The sequence below is a fragment of the Callionymus lyra genome, chromosome 5 (genome assembly GCF_982586985.1).
Source record: "Callionymus lyra chromosome 5, fCalLyr1.hap1.1, whole genome shotgun sequence".
Taxonomy (NCBI): domain Eukaryota; kingdom Metazoa; phylum Chordata; class Actinopteri; order Syngnathiformes; family Callionymidae; genus Callionymus; species Callionymus lyra.
Window position 1 is genome coordinate 19,563,471 of NC_141822.1, and position 20,350 is coordinate 19,583,820.

Consider the following 20,350-nt stretch of genomic DNA (forward strand, 5'->3'; position numbering starts at 1 on the left):
ACTCATATTCATGTTAGTTTATTCAGTTTTATGATAGGTGTGAAGAATTTATTGATACTGCAATACGTTCACCTCCCATATAAAATTGATTATTTCATCTTTAGCTGAAATTGGGAATAAAGTACAACTTAAAATATATACTGTATATATGTGTAATTTTAGATCTCAATGCAAAATAACGACTGTACTACACCGAGAACAGTCCTTAGATATGTTTTTAAACCCATTTTACCAAAAATGACTTAAGTCTTCAAACGTTAATGATACTATCTGGTTATCAAAAAGAGAATTGGTAGGAAACATGCATCATGATATTTAGTTGGGACATGATATATCATGATGATGTCACAATATTGTGATATATTCTACACATATATTTATATACAATTGTAATCGTACTTTATTCCAAAATTCGTTTAAGAAGATAATTATCAATTTTATTTTTGAGGTAAAAGTATTGCAATATATTTCAGTATGAATATCTTCTTCACACCCATAATAAAACTGAATATATGTAAACATATACTAGCGCAAATGTGATGTAAATCCATGAAATTAAATCCAAATGTGTGCTTATGTTTGAGTTTATGCCATCAGACATTCAGTATACAGTTAGTGAGTAAATGCTTGTCAAAAACCAGTGATCAGATCTGTCATGTGTCTCACCTGTGGGCTAACACTGGGTCCGTATCCCATCCCGGGTGAGTTCATCGAGTGGGGGCCCATGGGCGAACTGATGACGGAGAAGGGTGAGGTCAGGCCGTTCATAGGCGAGCTCAGCGTACTGAGGGGCGAGTGCAGAGATCCAGAAGGACCCATGGACGTAGGACTTAGTAGTGACGGATGCATTCCTCGGTGTGAGGTGGGCGAGCCGAGCGGGGAGGAAGTTAATTGCCCCGAATCTGTAAGTAGAAAGAAATAATTGTTTTTTTAAAACAACATTAAAAACCATACATGCTATACAAATATAATATCTTTGATATGAACCAAATCTTTTCCCCAGAAATTCATGTTGTACCTGGTTTTAATTTGACATTTTTCTATAGAGCTAGTTTGTACCGGCCTGTCCTGTTCACCTTAAGTAAACCAAATGTCTTCCCAGAGCCGTCAGTACAGACAGCAGACGGCAGAGAGGAATGTTCGAGGAATTTTGTGACACAGTTTCTCATGCACTGACAATATGAAAGTCCTTATCAGTCTCACCTTTCAACACACACGTGTTAACCATGAGTTGTTCCCCATTAAAGGACCATTTGTCATTATGAGTTAGGTAAAGGTTTATCTTTGTCCCAGATATCTTTTGATTTCATACTTGGATTCATCCTTTTTTACCATTTTTATTGGATTAAGACACAACCCGTCCAAACAACCGTTCAATTATGAATGTAGCATTTCGCATCTGATACTAAAACATATCAGATCAGGCCCTCGGCAAAGGTGCGTGTTGTCTCTGTAATTTTCTCGAACAAGTATATAGTAGGGGTGTGAGAAAATATTCTTTTTTTTTTTTTTTCCACCCTCCATATTCAACACTCATTTATCTTTTTTTTTGCTTTAAATTCATGTCTGATTTTTCCTAAAATGTATCTTGTGATTTATATTTCAAAAAAGTGTGTGTAAAATAGTAAAAAATATATCTTTTTTACAATTAACATGCAAATATTCACAATGTGTTATTTTTTATGTTTCAATTCGAACTTCCGGCAGCAGTCATTATGTCCTTCCCAGCCTTAATTAAAAAAAGAAATCCTGCGAGATACTGTGGACGAGCGGATACAATTGACTCCAGCATCTTTTAAAGCTGATGTTTGTACATATTTTGGTTTCAAAATAAACAAATCAGTATCGACTTTGTCAAAGTCATGTGATCTGTAAATTCTGCAACAACAGTCAAGTACTCGGACAATATTAGTAATATATCGTCGCTCCCACAGCATTGCAAAATATCGTAATATCATTATCACATATACTCAAGATGTTAACAGTTTATTGGCAAATTATATTTTCATTTATGAAATACGAATGATCAGACTAAGCTCAGAGTCATCATCTTTTTAGAACAATAAATCACTAAGAAAAAAAGTACAATCTAAGAAGCAGAAATATCCATCCGTCTTTCTGCTGACCTGGCAGGTTTTACCATCCAATAATAATAATTTTCAGTAAAGAGACTAGAGAGCAGCACATTAGAGGATACATCCCTGCATTTCTGCTGCCTAAGAAGCTGAAAACGCACATGTCGCTGAGCCAACCCAAACATTCTCTTGTATATCCTGCTTGCCCCGCGAAGACTTCCTGTACGCACACACACGCGCACCATCCTTTTGAAAACAAACACACATCCTTCATTATAAAGGGCCAACAACGCACTGTAGCTCGCTGTATTAGCTCAATGTTTAATCCACTGACGGATACCCCTCGAGCATATTGCAAACCGATTACAGTTTTTTTTTTTTCCTAAAATGCGTCTGCATTCACAATTCCTAATTTTTTTAAAGAAAAAAGAATGCAGCTCCCTTTAGCCAGCAATTCACAAAACCCATGTGCAATGTGGGTTTAAATTCTTGGAGATAATGCCAGGGTATTAGAGCTGCCAATCTGCCATTGAAGGTCTCGGCAGGGGGTGAGCTCAGCTGAGTTCCAGCAAGGGCCCCCCTCCAGGGGAATGACAGCGGCGGACTGGGGGGTATAACATTGTGTTAATGCCTTTGCTATCTTTCACAGATGATTATTTCTCATTCCATTTTACTCAGTGAGCTGATACAAGCATTGAAACCAAACTTGAAAGTCCACGTCTTGTGGCTTTAAACAATTAGACTTGCAAACTGCACAAGCGATAGACAATAAATTTTACATTTGACCACAAATTGAACTTTGTAACCGTAACCAAAAACTGTTACTATTCACAATCATGTGGTAAGAAAATAACTTGACCGAGAAACTGAAGTGAGAAATCATTCCCTATCTCGATCAATATTAAGAAGGAAGCGCTGAGACGGCACATACCTTCACCAAGAAGCCAATTTCACAAAGCAATTATACAAAAGTATGACTAAAAAAAATAAGATTTTCTTAGGGCAGCTGCGAGATTGTGTTATCTCAGGGTCAAGGAGACCCGAATGTGTTTGTGGTATTCCTCTTGTAACCCTGAGATAAAACAATGGATACTACAAACACATTTGTTTCCATGCCATCGGGTCACCTTGAACCTGAGATAACACAAGGATTAAAAAAGCCAACAATTCAATATTAAAAATAAAATTTAAAAAACTCAAAAAAATTCTTTGAAAATATGCAATTTACAACTGATTGACCAAAAATCATGCATGTTTGAGACATAAAGTACTTCATGTCAGGTACCCATCCTAACCGTCACGTTGCCACACCTGCGATGCCTCAGCAACCCAACGAGTTCAACTGGAATTGTCGGCATGTTTTATTAGCTCTAGCTTGCACACTCCTGTCCTATTTACACAATGCGGTTAAGCATTAAATAAACATGCTTACATGGAATGGTGGCACAGCAAGAAAGGTTAACAGGAGGAAGCGTGTGTGAGATCGGCAGACGAGTACAATTAGCTGAGGAGTGTCGATGCACGGCAGTGTAATCAAAGGTTCCCTGACTTATGGTGCGAACTGGCATGAAAAGTGCTTTTGGTTAGTGTTGTTTATACGGCCTCCCATTGGGTTTAACAGGCACATAATAACAGACTGACAGTTGCAAAATATGTGTAAATCTTACAGACAAACTAGTTCACAATGGCTTACTGAAAAGGTGACCTAATAAATCTGTTGTCTGCGTACCTTGGGCTGGCAGGCAAGATTATTTATTTATATATATAATGTTCTGTTGTGTGTATGTTCTGTGCAGGAAGCTGGATAATTGAGATGATAATGGAAGATGGGATAAAAGCAGAGATTGCAGTGGAAAACATTATGTTTCCTGTGTGATAGATTTGTAGGTGGAGAGAAAAATGGATTTATTGTCGTCGACAGCACTAGCTGAAAAAATCTTCTGTGGTCAAATGGAAAATATGATAATGTAAGTGGGAAGATGTTAAGACAGAAATAAGAACTTTTTCATTTTATTAGAACGCAGGATTTCCCCCCCCTGTGCCCCAAAATTACAATTAAATATTTTCATGTAGGATTTTTCAATAATTGAGGATAAAGAGCGATAAGTGAGACGAGTGGTGGTTTAAAAAAAAATAAAAACTATGCTAAAGAATACATACACTTGTTTTAAAAACACATTTTCACTGATTCACTGATGACATTTACTGATTGAAAAAAAAGGAAAAAAAGAAAAAGAAAACTGTGTTTTTTCAGCTGGAATCGAAACAGAATTTTCTCGACTCTATAAAGTAACATTATACATTTTGAAATTGTGTGCGATTTTCTCATCTGTAAATATTATTATTGAAATTTAAAAAGCAATTAAAACCTAAACGTTTAAAAAAAACTTATTTTTTTCAACCATTTAATTAGACATTTTGTTATGCTCAATAAATAACCGATGAAAAAAAAAATATCAGAACACTTGGTTCTCTAATACTCAAGATATTATGAGTATTTCAGAAGTCATTGTACTGAATTGGAATTTTAAAAATGTTTCCACGGAAACCAAAAATTGATCTCTCGGGGGGAATGCCAAACCACACTCATGGTTATTTATTGAAAATAAAGATTAAAAGCAGAATTCAGTAAACGATGTGGCAGCAATCCACGTACCAGTCAACAAAACAATCCAAAAACAAGTTTACTTTTCATAAATTATTTTGATCTGTGTGAACCTTAATTACACATATTCTCATTTCTTTCCAAATGGCTTATTCCACAAACATAATTAGAGTCATATTCATGCGACTGTACACAAACAGATGCTCATTTTTCAATCCCCGGCAAACTCTCCTCCTCTATTATTCATCATCTTTTGTCAGCGTGGAAGCTTAACTAAACACGAGGACTCTCTGACTGTAGCAGAAAAAACAGAGCAGCGAGCTTACGAACATCAGTAAATCACACGTTTATAACCACTGGCTGCAAATCCTAAACCTCATCACCAGTTGAATGAGGAAATGTCACGATGCTTTGCATAGTTTATACACATAAATGAGTGAATACAGTAACTGTGCCACTTCCACAATCACTCTCTCTCTCTCTCTTTTTTAACTACAGCACAAACAAAAGGGTAGAAATGAAGCTCTGGCTCTCTGCTTAGAAAATGTGATTTCCACTCTTTCTGAGAAAGATGATGCCTCCAGTGAAAGCGGCAGGAAAAGAACACAGTCATTTCACGGATTCTCTTTGGAGTAATTAAACAGCGCTGAGTAGCACACACTTGTTAGATGGAACATTGAGATCATGGCGGTCGGGAGGAAAAACAAGATAAAACCAATTATCTTTTCATTTCTAGTACCTGAGCGACAGATCAATCAGGGGAGGAGAAAAAGCAGAGAAAAAGTCAGGGGGAAATAGAATCCAGCCGGTTTTAATCTGGAACTTCCAGAAAAACAAGTAAGAACTAAAGTCAACAACAATCCAAATCCATTTACTAGGTTGCGTAAAAAAGCCTGAGCCTAAAATAACACTCAAGTCAGTACAGCTTAATTTTCAGAACGTCCCTGCTGATGTCTGTGTCACCATGGCGACAGCAGGCTGGTGTTTCATTCTTTGCAGTCCCACAGGTGTCTTTTTTTTTTTTAAACGGCTGTGAATCAGTGACAGCATATTAATTCCAGCAACTTCATGTGAATACTGTACACTTTATCTAGAAACGTCCTTTTTTTTTTTAAAGTCAATAAACATTCTGATCTTGAACCTTAGTCGAAGGCCGATAAGTAAACATTTCAGATAAATGTGTTTACCCTGTGGCTAAGAGGGGGGGGGGGGGGGAGCCGAGAGTTTATTCAACTGTGATTTATTTTGGCCCAAGTTGTGCAAAAGCAATACATTTTTTAACGTCAGATGAATAAACTGAAAGGAATCTTGATTGTTGCTATTGAATTTCATTGTTGGCTGAATGTAAAATAAATTGTTTGATAATTGTTTTCCAGAAAACTTCACACAGGCTTGTCACGGAAAGAAAACGTCAGGGAACACATTTTAAGCCCTTAAATAGTGAGATCATCAAAACCAAAAAAATGTAGGAGGGTTTACAAAACAACAACAAAAAACAAGCTGTTTCCTATTTTTTTGTCACCTACTATATATATATATAAAACAATTATAATCATGGATATCTGTGTAAAAATATGTGGCAAAAATTACACTACAAACAAAACAACAATTAAAAAGTATTTTACTTCTTCCTACTCGTTTTTTGTTATGTTTTTTTTATTCTGCTTTTTTGTTTAATTGGTGTTTTGTTATTTTTTATGTACAAATAATTTACACATTTTTTGTTTGAAAAAAGTTCAAAATAAATAAGTTCATTCATTCAAAATGTGTCTCTAGTATCATTGAGACTGTACTAGGTAAAAATAAGTAAGTTATTTAAAAACAGTTTTTAAAGGGGTTCGATATTAATACAGACACATAAATTAAAGATTAAAGTTAAATAGTTTGTGGAGTATCACTGAAAAAGACACTTTTTATACGTCCAGTATTTTTCTTTGATAATAAAAATAAGTTGTTACAGAATAACAATAGAAGAATTAATAAGGTGTCGATGACACTTCCTACTCAAACGCAAAAAGAGAGAGCTCTTAAAGCGATTTCCTCCTATCTCTTTCACTCGTACACTACTGTAACAGAAGCTTGAGGAAAGCGTGAGAGGCCTGTCAAAACAAGATATGATCAGACAAACTAGCTGCAGCTGTACCTTGACAGCTCAAATCAAAAGCACCCGATCCCTCCTATCCTTACTGGCTGTTTTGGCTTCTATCTGCTGGCAACTCTAAGCCGACTTGTGAGAGAGGGGAGGACGGGGGGCGGGGGGGGAGGAAAAAAAAACCTTTTAATAAAGAGTTAATGGTGTAAAACAACCATAACAGGCCACCCAAACGTTCACAGTAGGTGGGCTTCTGACAGGGATCATTTGATACAGTGTTGATATAAACCGATTTCTTTTTGAAAAAACTTCCCTCATTAAGGACTTAAATCTCTTTCTTTCTTTTGTCTTTGAGCTGCCGTTTTATTTTTTTTTCAACCAATTTGGATTCATTGCCTTGCTAACATGTGGATGAAAGCGCCGGCTCCCGGGGCAATGCAGTGCCCCTGTGACTCCCGAGTGTCTGAGGAGCAGAGAGCTGTGGCTGGCGGTGGCCGGACGCCAAACTCAACCGCAGATTACTGCTGCTATTGCACAGTGTGCCCCGACTGCCAACACTCTGATCTGCTGATATGGCCTAATTGTTCTCTTTAGCTCAGAGGTGACATATTACCTCTCGCTGAGAGCTTGGCACCAGTCTGCTTGTTCAACATGAAGAAAGAAAAAACAGAAATCACTTCAAGTTTTTTTTGTTTTTTTCCCAAACGTGGGCCAAGTGAAGAACGTGTCATTGTCGAACGACGACAAGAATGAATGTGGATGTAATGATTTATTCGGCACACGACCTAAAATCAACTCGAACATTTTAACTTAAACAAATTGTGCATAGACTTTTCTCTTTTAGATGATCAAGTCATATAACGATTCGGGAAAGTAATCGAATTGTGACCAATATTGTGACTTTTAAATGGAGATTTATTTATTTTTAGGGGTGATGTAGGGGGTTTATTGTCTTCTGCATGACTCAACACACGCAATAAATAATTGTATAGCATGGTTAACATTCAACTCTCCTTCTCTGTAGACCAGTCCTACATATTATGATCAAGAGCAGTGGTGGGCACACATTTTATACATTGGCTGATGTGAGCTGTCATCAAGCGAAAAGTATAATAATAGTATAGTTATAAAAGTATTATTTTATGTTATAAAAAATGAGATATGCAAGCCTTTTTTTATATTCACTTAAATACATATTAAAAGACAAAACTCTTAGTCATAGTCATATTTAGAGACTAGATATAACAAAAATAAAATACAGTTGTTAGTTTCTACATGATCTTTGACCTCATGAGGACCACATAAATATGGTCAAAGGGGGAAGATATAATTAATGGACTCTTAAACAAACACATTAGCTCCGATTGTGATTAAGATTTGAATTGGGAGCCTTGAGATGGGAGTCCTCTGGTTCATCAAGTGCAACACTTATATAAACGTTACGTACGAGAGATAAAGCAGCAATTCTTCAAAAGTGTTCAATCCGATCACATCTCTCATTACTTAAAGTGAAAGCACTGTCAGGAAAAAGGAACACAAAAGCTATGATTCACTTTCCTCTTTTTTTTTGAGATGAGAATCACAATGCAGGTCTTATCTGCCTCACTTGCTGCCAGAACTCAGTTAAGGCTCATAGCTGAGCTCACACACACACACACACACAAACGCACACAAAGAAAACTCTAACACTACAGTGAGTTCCATCACTGCTTGCGATTGCTTTGAAACTTTATCCCACCAAATATCCCAACAATAAAAGCAGCCACTTGCCCCATTTCTTGTCTCAAATTAATCTAGGCTTTAAGCAAAAAAAAAAGGATAAAATAATCAATAAAAATATGAAACCATGTTTTTTTCAACAAAACATTAAATAATAAAATGAAAGACATTCAAATAGAAACAAGTATTTAGCTAAAAATGAACGCTTATCAACATGTTTTAATTATAAATAACATTTCCTGTATTTATTTAAATCTTACACTGCTGCGGGATAATGGAAAACAACTCAATCCAGCAGCAAATATCTGCTTCTAATTGTCCTCTGTGACTCATCGTAATAAAGCCATCGACATGTGAAGATTCATTATGTCAATTACCGAGAGGACAAACAAACTGTTCTTTCTTCCAGTGACATCAGGATGGAGAATTTGACACTCGATGACTCCTTCACAGACAGTAGGTGATGGACGATTTCCACTTGGATCCCAAACGAGCTCAAGAGGAATGTTTTCTAGTGTGTGTGTGTGCGTTGGTGCGTGTGTGTGTGTGTTCGTGCGTGTGTGTGTAAACCATCCTGCATAACACCTGGAGAGAGCCCACGGCAGATGTTTGTGGGCAGAGTCCCTCTCTTTTGGCTCAGGGGTAACACCACATCCCCAGCACTTTAGAACACTATCCTTAAAAAATGCAAACTTATTAATAAGTTAATTTTATATATACCATATCACAATTATAAAAAGTTGTATTTAACGTAACAATTTAAGCCACTTATTAAATCATCTTCTTAACTACAGACTAAATGGTGAGTAACTGATGGTGAAATAAAGGGTTTGATGAAATGAAACAATGGAAATGATGGAAAATGAGGACTGTCCTCGGAGGCCAGTTAAAAGATGAGAAGGGCCTCAAGTGGGTTGATGGGAAACTATGTGTATATGTGCTGCAGGAAGAGGCCAGTCAGCCACTTATTTGGTAAGAAGGCCCGTTTCCCCCCCAATGTTTGCAATGTTTGCATCTCTATTGTCCATGATTGAGTGCAACATTCTGGACCAGTGCGTTTGCTCAAAGTAAATAAACATTTCTTGCTGAAGCCAACACGCTGCAGTGTAAACTAGATCCATCACCTTTAAGCTGTTTATCAACAAAGTAACAACACAACCCATGTCAGTGCTGTAACCTTGACGTGACATATTTTAAAAAGGAGCCAAACAAAGCAACAACAGCCGTTTTTCTTGCATTTTAAATGTTTATGAAAAGTGACAAATATCTAATCATCTTTTGAACCAAAACAGATCATCAACCATAACTTGATAATAACATGTGTATAATAGAGTAAACACTAAATCTGATACATATAGTAATCTGGCTTATTTTCCAGTGACACTGGACTGTTCGCTTCTTATCTCCTCTGCTCTCATTCCTCTCAATTGCTTTGCACATTTCTGCCTCAGTATTCAGCGCTCATCAGGGGGATTCCCCAGAGGTGGAGGGTAATCCCAGTTTGAAGCACGAGTCTTTCATGTTGAGAAGGCATGCTGGCAAGAGAGCCGCTGGCTGCATTGCCACTGACGCATCAACGACCCAGCGCCACGCTCTAACTATTTTTTTATCTTTGTTCGTCCACTTGGTCAATCGTTTTTCTGTAGATTAAATCTCGTTAACCATAACCGCACCCACTCTGCTATGATTGGCCAAGCATCGGGGTTTGCCATTGCTCGTCATCTATCCTGGAAGTCTCCACCTCCGAGAGACTCGTTGTATAAACAAAGCGGGGTGTGAATACAACTGGCTGTGGGGGGAGTGAAGATCATAATTTCTTCATAATGGACTCCGCTCTCGTAACCTCTCGTTTGCCGAGATTTCAGACAGGGGGAGAACTTTATGAAGTAATAACTTCAAAACATCATCATGATGAGGGACTTACTGCATATAAAACTTCAAAATGACTGTTGGAAATTAAAAAAAAAAATGGCAGCAGATGACTGGACCCACCACTTTACCTATGAAGGGAACACCAACAACGACCACATTTGGCCTCCAAGAGTTTTTGAAACAAGTACCCACACTAAAACAAGCTTCAAAACCCATCTGACTGTGAAGTTCTAACTTCTAAAATGATTGACGGTTCACACAATTTGTTCTTTGTTGATCAGGGAAATTTCACAACTCCATAGGAGTATATGGAACTTATAAGCAAAATTACACCCTTACTTGTTCCCAATTCAAAAGCCAAACCGTAAAAGTAATATTTTGTTTAAATGAACAATGATCCCATGGTTCAGCTCACAGTTCAATCCAACAGTTGCCTAATAGCAGAGGACATTTTTCCGATGATGCAAGGAGAAAACGCTGTGACATTTTGTGCTGGGAAAGTCATTCCCTGGACGCTCTATTCCCCTGCAGTAAAATCCATATTTCCTTCTTCTTGTGCTGGCCTGGGTGCTCAGGAATTACATGTTGGGATTGGCCTCGGGACAAGAGTTGAATTAGAAAAAGGCTGCTGTGATTGGCACGAGTGTCCATCGTCGCAGGAAGCAGGTGTTGTTCATTGGCTCTCAGCGATGTGCCCATGGCTGTAGCGCCTCGTGATTGGTGGAAGCCAGGCACCTCCACATCGGGGAGGAAGTTGCCAGTGCCTGACGCATGTTTGCGGGTTGAGGGTGGCAGAGCGAGCGGAAGAGGAGGAGGAGAGAGAGGGGAGTTGAGCGGTGTTGAGCAGAGACCACCTGAATCCCAGGCACCCCAAATCTGCCCTGACAGAGTCGATCTGAGCCGTGGTGAACAGAAGACAGCCAGTCTGCTGACTTCCCCTCTTGCACATTTTCACTGGCCGCTTTCCAAAAAACACAAAAAGTCCGGCAAGACTTTCAAAAGAAGTTTCAGCTCGGGTTTTTCCATCAAGTTAAAGTGGATTTTTTTTCTCCCCCCCTTAGAATACTCGGCGAAGGAGTGACTTTCTTAAATCCCACTAAATTCCCATCGAAATGTATTCACAGCTGAAAAAGCGATTAAGGGGGTTTTTGACATTATTATTATTATTAATGGAATAATCTTAAAGGTACAATTACCAGTTTATAATCTTTGAAAGGATAATTACTAGTTAGTAAAGCTAGACACAGGAAGCGTCATAAGACTCGACTGTAGACTGTTTTTATGTAACTTCTGTCCAACATATCACTGTTATTATTAGTCCTCCAGCGACTGTCATCCCTCTGCCTTTTAAACTTATGCTAGTTTGTCATCATTTCTTCTCTCCAGCGCCTGACATTTCCCTGTGTTTGGATCCAACTTTCTTTCTGTCCTTGTGACCCGATATCCTCCTTCATGAGATCATTCTGCCATGAATAGCATCCTCAGGGTAGAGTGTAGCGGGAGCGCATGAGCGTTTGGGGTGAAAAATCCAAACACAAACAGAGTAGGGAGGCTGAGCCAAGACAGCAAAGTGGTGGGAGGAAGCCGATGACACCCATGCAGAGAATGCGCTTCTTAATACCACACACATGCAGAAATGTTTGATTTGGACCCAAATGACACTACAGGCTGAGCTGAGATATTAAACTTGCTTGTTTTTACTTTAGCTAAACACAATTATGCCTTTTTTTTTTCTTTTTTGATATGGGAGAGTCAGAGCAGGACCGTGGGGAGGACAGTACTCCCACTGTCACATGTTGCCTCTGGAGATAAATCATGGATGTTTCACAAACACACACTGATATCCCACCCACAGAGACATGATTAACATGCCAATTAGACCAGGAAGCTGCAAGGCTTGAAGGCCATACTTTCAATACCCAGAAATAGACCTCAATGAACGCATAATACAAACACCATCTCACTGATACAGATGAAAGGACTTTCAATACGAAAACGGATGAGTGAATATGCGCAAATATTTTTTTTGTTGTTGTTGTTTTCCTTTCTAACGCCCACATACAAACAGATGGATTTAGAAAAATGCAAAGCATATCTGCCAACTTCTTAATCTAGAAAAAATAGTGTAAAATTGGAATCACAAAAGGATATTAAATGTTTGCAAACCTAATATCTGAAATAATAATTAATGAAACATAGTTTATACATTGTTAACATTATTTTCACTAACTTAAAATAGAGAAAATTCATTTGAAATAATTTTTTTGATAAAAGAAAGCTTAAGAGTGGGATTCTTTTTTCCAATACTTTAATAATAATTGGTATAATAATAACAATTAATAATTTGATTTGTAACTGCCACAATGCTTTTCACAATAGCGCAACAACAATTGTCATTCAGAAATATTTACGAGTTTAAAATATTTCAAGTGTACACAGAGAGTTCAGCGACAGTTTTAATCAGTCATTTTGTTTCACTTTTATTCAATTAAGTGTGTATAAAACCAAAACTATTCGATTATCTAATTTATAATTTGAAATAGGCAAATATTCATGGCATCTTTTCATTTTGGTGTTCCAGTTAAACCTCCGGCTGGCAGCGATCAGTACGTCCTCCGCAGCTAAAGGAACACTGTATCCTCTCGTCCCCAGTCATCGTTGGGGTTTCAGTCGGCTCCAGCTTCTTTTAATGCAGATTTTTGGGCGTCTTTATTTAGTCTAGGTTTGCAGTTCTAGTCGTTCAACCGAAAGGGAGCGGAACATGACAAGATGTCACTAAAATTCAGTGTCCCTTAAAATTGTTCAGAAAATGATTATTATAAAATGATTATAATAAAAGGTTTTATTATGAAATTATTATTTTGAAAATTATCAAAATCATATCGTGAGCAGAATTTAATATTGAATTGTCATATGATGATGTTTGATGATGTTTATTAAAATAATCAACATCATAGCACGGATTGAAAATGCTCTTAAATCACCAGCCTACTTTAAGAATCTTGGGTAGGCAGCAGCTCTGGTGGGTCATCCACAGACAAAGCTCTGCTCTGCAGCTCGAGCCGACGCTGAATGATAGCTGGCTGTGGATCCTGAAGGGCATCGGGAGTTTAATCACCCATAACCGCAATTACAGACGTACACGTCAGACTCATAAAGCACTGAAACAAGATGAGCGCCTCCCTACTATCCTCCCCTTGGCGCACATCAGCCAAATTCCACTAAAGCTCAAGGAGGAGAGAGGGAACTGAGAACATCAGCTCACAGAGAGAAACAGAAAGATGTTAAACCGAGTGAAGTGCATTAGATGGAGATTAATTAGTGCTTTTATTCACTTACAAACATAAAACAAGTCAGTTCTTATACACGGTCGCACTGCCTTCTTGGTAGAGCAAAATAGGTTTTCGGTTTCTATCCAAGAAAAGTCTTCCTGGAAAAGCGGAATTCAAAAAGGACTTAAACAGTGTATTAGCAAGTTCAAAAAAAGAAAACATTAACATATCAAATACAGAGAGCCACTAGCACGTTGATATCTCAAGTGTGTACACGGACATGGATGGAAGAAAAACACTCCTAATGATTGCATAAAAGCTCGTAGTACACCGTAAGACAGGCCTTAGGATGGATTAGGATGTGAGCCTTTATCAGCGAGTTCCCACAATCCCCTGTAGAATATCTTGGCCTGTTTTTTTTTTGTTTTTTTTTCTCCTCGGTCCACTTCCTCATTATGTTTACTGCATCCTGCAGGGATATCGGATATTCTGGGTAAAAGAAAATGTGAGTCCTTTGACGATTGTGGATGGTACTGGAGAAGAAGGACGCTCGGACAAGACTCCGGCTTGATTTTGGTTCACTTCTTAATAAAGACCCTCCTTATAGTCACGGTCACTCAGGCAAGTGATGCATTATAAAGGGCAGGATTAGCACTGTGGGTGAGTGGGATAGGAAGCCAGAGGTCACCAGTTTAAATGCTTGTCATCTTCAACGAGGAGATGAAAAAGAATGAGGGGATTCACATGAGTAATGAGATTAACAACAGAGCACCTGGCTTCTTTTCAAAAGGCAGGACCAAAAGAAATAATCAAGTTGAAACCCAGGAAAACAAACCTTTTTACACATTTTTACAAAAATACATGGTGGAACAACAAATCATCATTTTAAAAAACTTTGACCAAATGACCAAAAATGTTATATTTCATATACAAAGTATCCAGAATATGTGACACTTTGCAGCTTGTTTCACAGTTTGCAACTAATATTAAAAGGACAGGAAACGTGAAGCCATACTTAAAGGAAGTACTATGTTTTGAAAGTTTCTTTAACAAAATATTTTCGTGTATTGTGATACAAAAACGGGGCTAAAAATCATTCAAACGGATGAGAAGTTATTTAACATGTATAATCAGTTATAGATGTTATAGTGCCTCTGCCTTGAGTACAATATGCCGTTTTTTGCTTTTTTAAAACCCCACACGGGGTTAATGGTTTCCTAAAACTGTGTAAAATTTAAGCTTTCTTTATGAAAAGACCGCAAGTAGCTTCATGTTTATATTAATTGCCAAAGAGGATATTTTTTTATACATAATATTAAACACCTACCATTCAAGAAACGCTTCAGAAATGAACTTTTGCGATGTGACTGTGGAGAAGCAGGTCACAAGATCACTCGAGCAGTTGATTCATGAGCCAGCGAGTGAACAACACCGCTTCTGTATTCCACACATAGACCCTTTAATAAATAAGCCCTCCGTCAGGAGCAATGAAACTATATGGACATGAACGTCAGGGGGAAAAAAAACATCCGCTAAATGTCCTCAGTCACACAAACCTGAGTGTTTTCCTACGCTTGTGTCGGACCGCTGCTCGTGATTGGTGTCAAGTGAGTCGACAAACGCACAATGATGCAAGATAAAGAGGGTCAGCTGGCTCACATGTCAGAGTTCAATGTGTCTTCTGGGCACATGTTCTTCAACTTTGTGTAAACATAAGAGACAGCGGGATCAATCACGTGCAGCGTGTTTATTGGCTTAGTTGCCCCAGATGCTAGTGCAGCAAAACTACTTGTGCAAGCAAAATGGAAAAGTACGAGGGTATATTACAATCTATAATATAGAACCATGACTTTATTCAGACTTAATAAAACTGCAGCAGAAATTTAATTAAAAGCAAAATTGGGAGAAATCGCATGGTTCGGTTAGGGATTATTAATAGAGTCTGAAAATTATTTTTTAAGGGGAGAAAGAAGACGAGGCACTGCTGGATTGGAATTAAATGAATTTTAAGCTTTTATAGAAATGCTTTTTTTCAATATAACCATTACAATCAAAGGGCAGAAAGAGCTGTAAAAGCAGAGAATTGAAATTAATGTTAAATCACTGCAACCTCATTTCCCGCTGTCAATCATTTGTACGTCTCCTGGACCTGCCTGGTGATCATAGATATGGCTGGCGAATCAGGAGGAAGAATCAAGAAGAGGAATCAAGAAGAGCGCTGAACCACTTGAACCGGCTTCTTTCTTTGCCTTGGATGTCACTCATCCAAGACTGAGCACCAAACACAATGAGCGAATAGTTTAACATGAAAAGTCAATGTAGAGGCGTGATGCATAAGTGAAAAGAGTCAGGGATCGATTTGAGGAGGTGTTGGACGTTGGCAATTGTTGAGTCCAGTCTCAATATGCAACGTATTATATATTTGACATGATGGACGAACTCATTGTTGCAGGTATACGGATGCTTTATAGGGGTGTTAGAAAATATTTATATTGCTAGCTATATATCGCAATGTTCTTTTCCACAATACCGCATTGATATTCACTGTATCCGATTTTTGATTTGGCTTTCAAATCATATTCAATGTGGTGCCACTTTTTATGGTTTATATTTAAATAATGTCTGTGTAAAACAGTTTTACAGTTAACATGCAAATATTCACAAAGTTTTTCTGTTGCAATTAAACTTCCGGCCGCCCACACAACTAAATGAAAATTGAAATCCGGCGATGACTAATGACAAGATGATACTCCAGCAGTTTTTAAAGCTGATGTTTGGACATATTTTGGTTTCAAAATGAATGAAATCAGTTACAACTTCCTCATGTGTCACGCCGCCTTTAATTTATGCATCATCGGAAAAAATTCTCAGGCAATACACCAAATATATAATTTTTCCTACAGTATGGTAATGTATAGCAATACAACGTAGCTTTTACGTTAGCTTATGATGCTAACTAATATGTAGTTGCTATGGGGAATTAAAACGGTTTGTAAATTCAAATAAATTGACTTGCATCACGCTGCATCTTAATAGAACACAAACAAACATACCATTTTCATTTAGTCCGAATCATCCTCGAAAAAACTCATTCTGCCACTTGTATCAGTGAACCTGTTCTTTTGGTCATTGAGGGCCTTTTGGCTCAGCTCTTGCTTCACTAGACCCCAAGCCCATTTCCATCTTAAAAACAAATTGTGTTAAGTTTTTTTCTTCCATAAACAATTTCAAACTGTAGTGCCCTGATACTGTAAAGCAGTGCTCAATTTCATTTGCTCCTGGGATCGCATACAAAGGACTATTATTTATAGGATTTCTTCGGTATGAAAAATAAATCACAGTTTGAAACCAATTATTAAAAGCATAAGCATGCTGCGTGCATTTGAAAATGAAATAACTTTATATTTATATATTCTACTTCAAGAATATCAAAGGCGGTACTCCACAGGACTTGGCAAAATGCAAGCAGGTATAGATTTAGAATTCACAAGTACTAAATATATTCACCTGTTCTTGATGCGACCGACATGCGTCGTCTAATTAAACAGACATGCGGTTTTTGGTGGCGTGACAGTGACGCGTTATTCCATAAATGGAGAGATAATGGTCCAAAGTCAACACTTTCATCTCATTCAGTTATGATTCTAATCTCATGCAATGACGAGAACAATCAGATAAAGAGCAGTAAAATATCATTGGATAATGACGATTATGGAAAACTGCCATGGCTTAATTATCTGCAAACACCAGATGTGTTAACATAGACACAAGAATTGCATTTACAAAGAAAATATATATATATCTGAATGCACTTGTAATTTACCCTTCTAGTTTCTAAAGTGGTAATGGACTCAAGATTGACGGATGCAAAACAGTTGTGTAATCATCAGCCTCTTGCCCACGTGCCCTGCCTGCGTATTACAATAGATGGGGACAGATGGCAGGAAGACATTAAATAAACACAAATACATTCTCATTATAGGTTAAAGTTACAGGCCCGCGGCAATTGCTCACCTCGCTTTCGATGTAAACGCTTTTGAAAACAACATACGGTAACCTGGGATAAGGGGTGGGGGGGGGCGATCACGAAAAGTGATTCCAGGAGAAGGAGTGACGTGAGCTTTTCCAAATCACTTGCCTGTGTTGTATAAGCTTAATCCAAAATACTGTCAGTCACAGCTGGCAGGGCTGAGATCCTGAGTACACATTAAATACCATCTATAAATTCACAAAAAGAGACAACTTTTTCACACAAACCACATATTTTCTTCAAACAAGATATTATCAAGAATAAAATACATACAAAAGTTGAATGTTAATGATCATGAAATAATTATCTCCAACATAAGAAACACTTTCTGATGCCTTTTGGACAGAAGTAAGTCAACTAAGAGTAGACCCACCCATGACCTCAAATGCAAATCCTAATCTAAAAATACATTAATAAATTCTGGTGAAATATTTTACTTGATGATTGACATTTTCCACTTCATCACGAAAAAATCCTGTTTTGTTTTTAACATTACTGTCAATAGCTGTTACTGATTCTGATTATAACTGCATTAACAAATGTAAAAAAGACTAACTCTTTCCTAACAAAGACACTTAAACATTTTCCCTTTATATAATAAGAGTGTTGTTCTTAAATAATTTGAAAAGCAGGGAAAATTAGGAATTCTGCTCACATAAGCTGTAGCCACCAGAGTTTGTTTTAGGTCACCGTGTTTATATGTTATCATTATAATAATGATTTGAACTATACTTTTTTGATGTTGTTTTTCATTGTTCGTCATGTTGTTATATTTATTTCTTCACCAGGCTCTGGAAGAAAATCAGTTATTTCTAGGGAACATTAAAAAAAATGTACAATTGAAATGTTAGAATAATTAGTACGCCTTAAAGACATGACCAGTAACCAGGCTAATGTTCATGTACAGTGTCTTACAGGGTCTTATTTATAAAACCTGTCTTACATTGTGTTTTTTTTTTTTAAACCAGACGTGACACAAATTTGGGTTAAAAACTGTAATGTCTCATTCCAGGTTTCAAATGAAGTACTTTCAGCCCAAAACACAACTGTAAACACAATTTTGTATGAATGCATTCATTATTTGAAATGTTAAACACCAATCCAATTCAAATGATTATTACCGTTTTTACAATTACATTTCTTCTCTTGTATTATCTCGGGGTGTTTTTATGCCACTGGGTCAACTTAATCCAGAGGTAACAAGGGTTTAAATAACATAATGTGACTTTTTACATAACTTTATTTAACTAAGTTAAAAAACCAAGGGAACCAAATGATAATGAATCACTGATCAAATAGTTTGGTAATTTAAAGATTTACTGTAAGGTATGAAATATAAATTATGTACAACCCCGAGTGCTTGATTCCCTTAGTCCTTTTAATACCATAGTTACTGCTAAGTACTGACCCATCATGATGTAAATAGCTGCTTGTCCGGAGTCGAGTAAACCGTGATTACACGGTTAAGCAACAAACAAGCGACACCACCACTTCATTAAGCTCAATATCAATGATTCGAAAGAACTTGTGTACCAGATGCCCCTGTGGTGCTGAATACACTTAAACGCAGACACATTGAGCCCCCTGTGGTGGCCAGAATGGAAAGGTCTTCATCCTGCAGCAGTCTCTGTCTGGGAGTAAATACTTTTTCATTAAAGTGTTGATGCCTTAAAAATAGTCAGCTCAACAGAGATACACATTTTCATTGTCATTTTTAAGAAACTTATCTTTATCCATCTAAATAATATTTTACCATAGCAACAACGATGGCCCCAACTTTTCTTTCCGTTTAGGCGACCAGGGGCTAATTCTTCAGGGTCCCTCAAACGGTAACAATCCGCTCCTGCCGGCAGATGAAGTGCGGCTACAAGACATTTCCATTAGCCACAGCGTTACTAGCACTCCCTCCTTTGCTGCCATGCACCAGAAGTAGCAGCTGTCTGCAGAGAAAGCATGAGGGAGTTGCAAACACTTCTTTCTCCACCGCTTCTTCTCACATCGCAGTCGACCGGCCCTGCATTTGCGCACTCAGCTGGGCCCTGTGGCTGAGCGGGGAGGACATGTGACATTGAGGGGGTCAAGGTTCCGACACCCCACCTATCCCGAAACGGACTCACACATACATCCTAAGACAACCTTTTTGACCTTCAGTCCTGACGATTCCTTGCTTGCCCTTTGCAGGACTGCAGGGGCAGCGCCTTGGCGATCCTGGGTGGCAGGTGCTATGTTTCTGACCTTCCACTTCATGAGATCGGCTTCAGTGACATTCGGATAAATCACTCGGTTCTGCTACCTCTCCCTCCCCCATCACCAGGCTGGCTATAATGCCAGGCATGTCAGATCACTTTAGTGTCAAAATACCAACACCCCCTCCCTTCTCTTTCCACTGTGCCAACATCCTTAACTGTCCACTTTTCTTAGTTTTGCCAAGGCTTCCTCTGCTGCTGTCGGTCTTTTTTAAAGTCACTAATGTTGATTTCACTAGCATTGGTAGTTTAAACAAATCCAAAATCCGAACGGGCATCAGACCAGACACCTGTGCATCACATGCTATATCTCCAGGGAATTTATTTAGTACCCCTTATAATGAAATAGTTTCAGAACTGAACAACGATTTACAATAAAATGTATATTACAGTTGTATTTCAGGTTTTATTATCATAATATAAACAGCTTTTTTGTTTA

At 37.9% G+C, this 20,350-nt stretch overlaps 1 protein-coding gene across 2 annotated transcripts in view; it reads right to left on the reverse strand.

Moving 5' to 3' along the window:
* rxraa (retinoid X receptor, alpha a) overlaps positions 1-20,350 on the reverse strand; it is a 91,315-nt gene that overhangs the window by 43,627 nt on the left and 27,338 nt on the right. For both annotated transcript variants that reach the window (XM_087791357.1, XM_087791358.1), the window contains exon 3: positions 667-902. In XM_087791357.1, the coding sequence (XP_087647483.1) occupies positions 667-902 (236 nt within the window). The remainder of the gene's footprint in view (positions 1-666; positions 903-20,350) is intronic.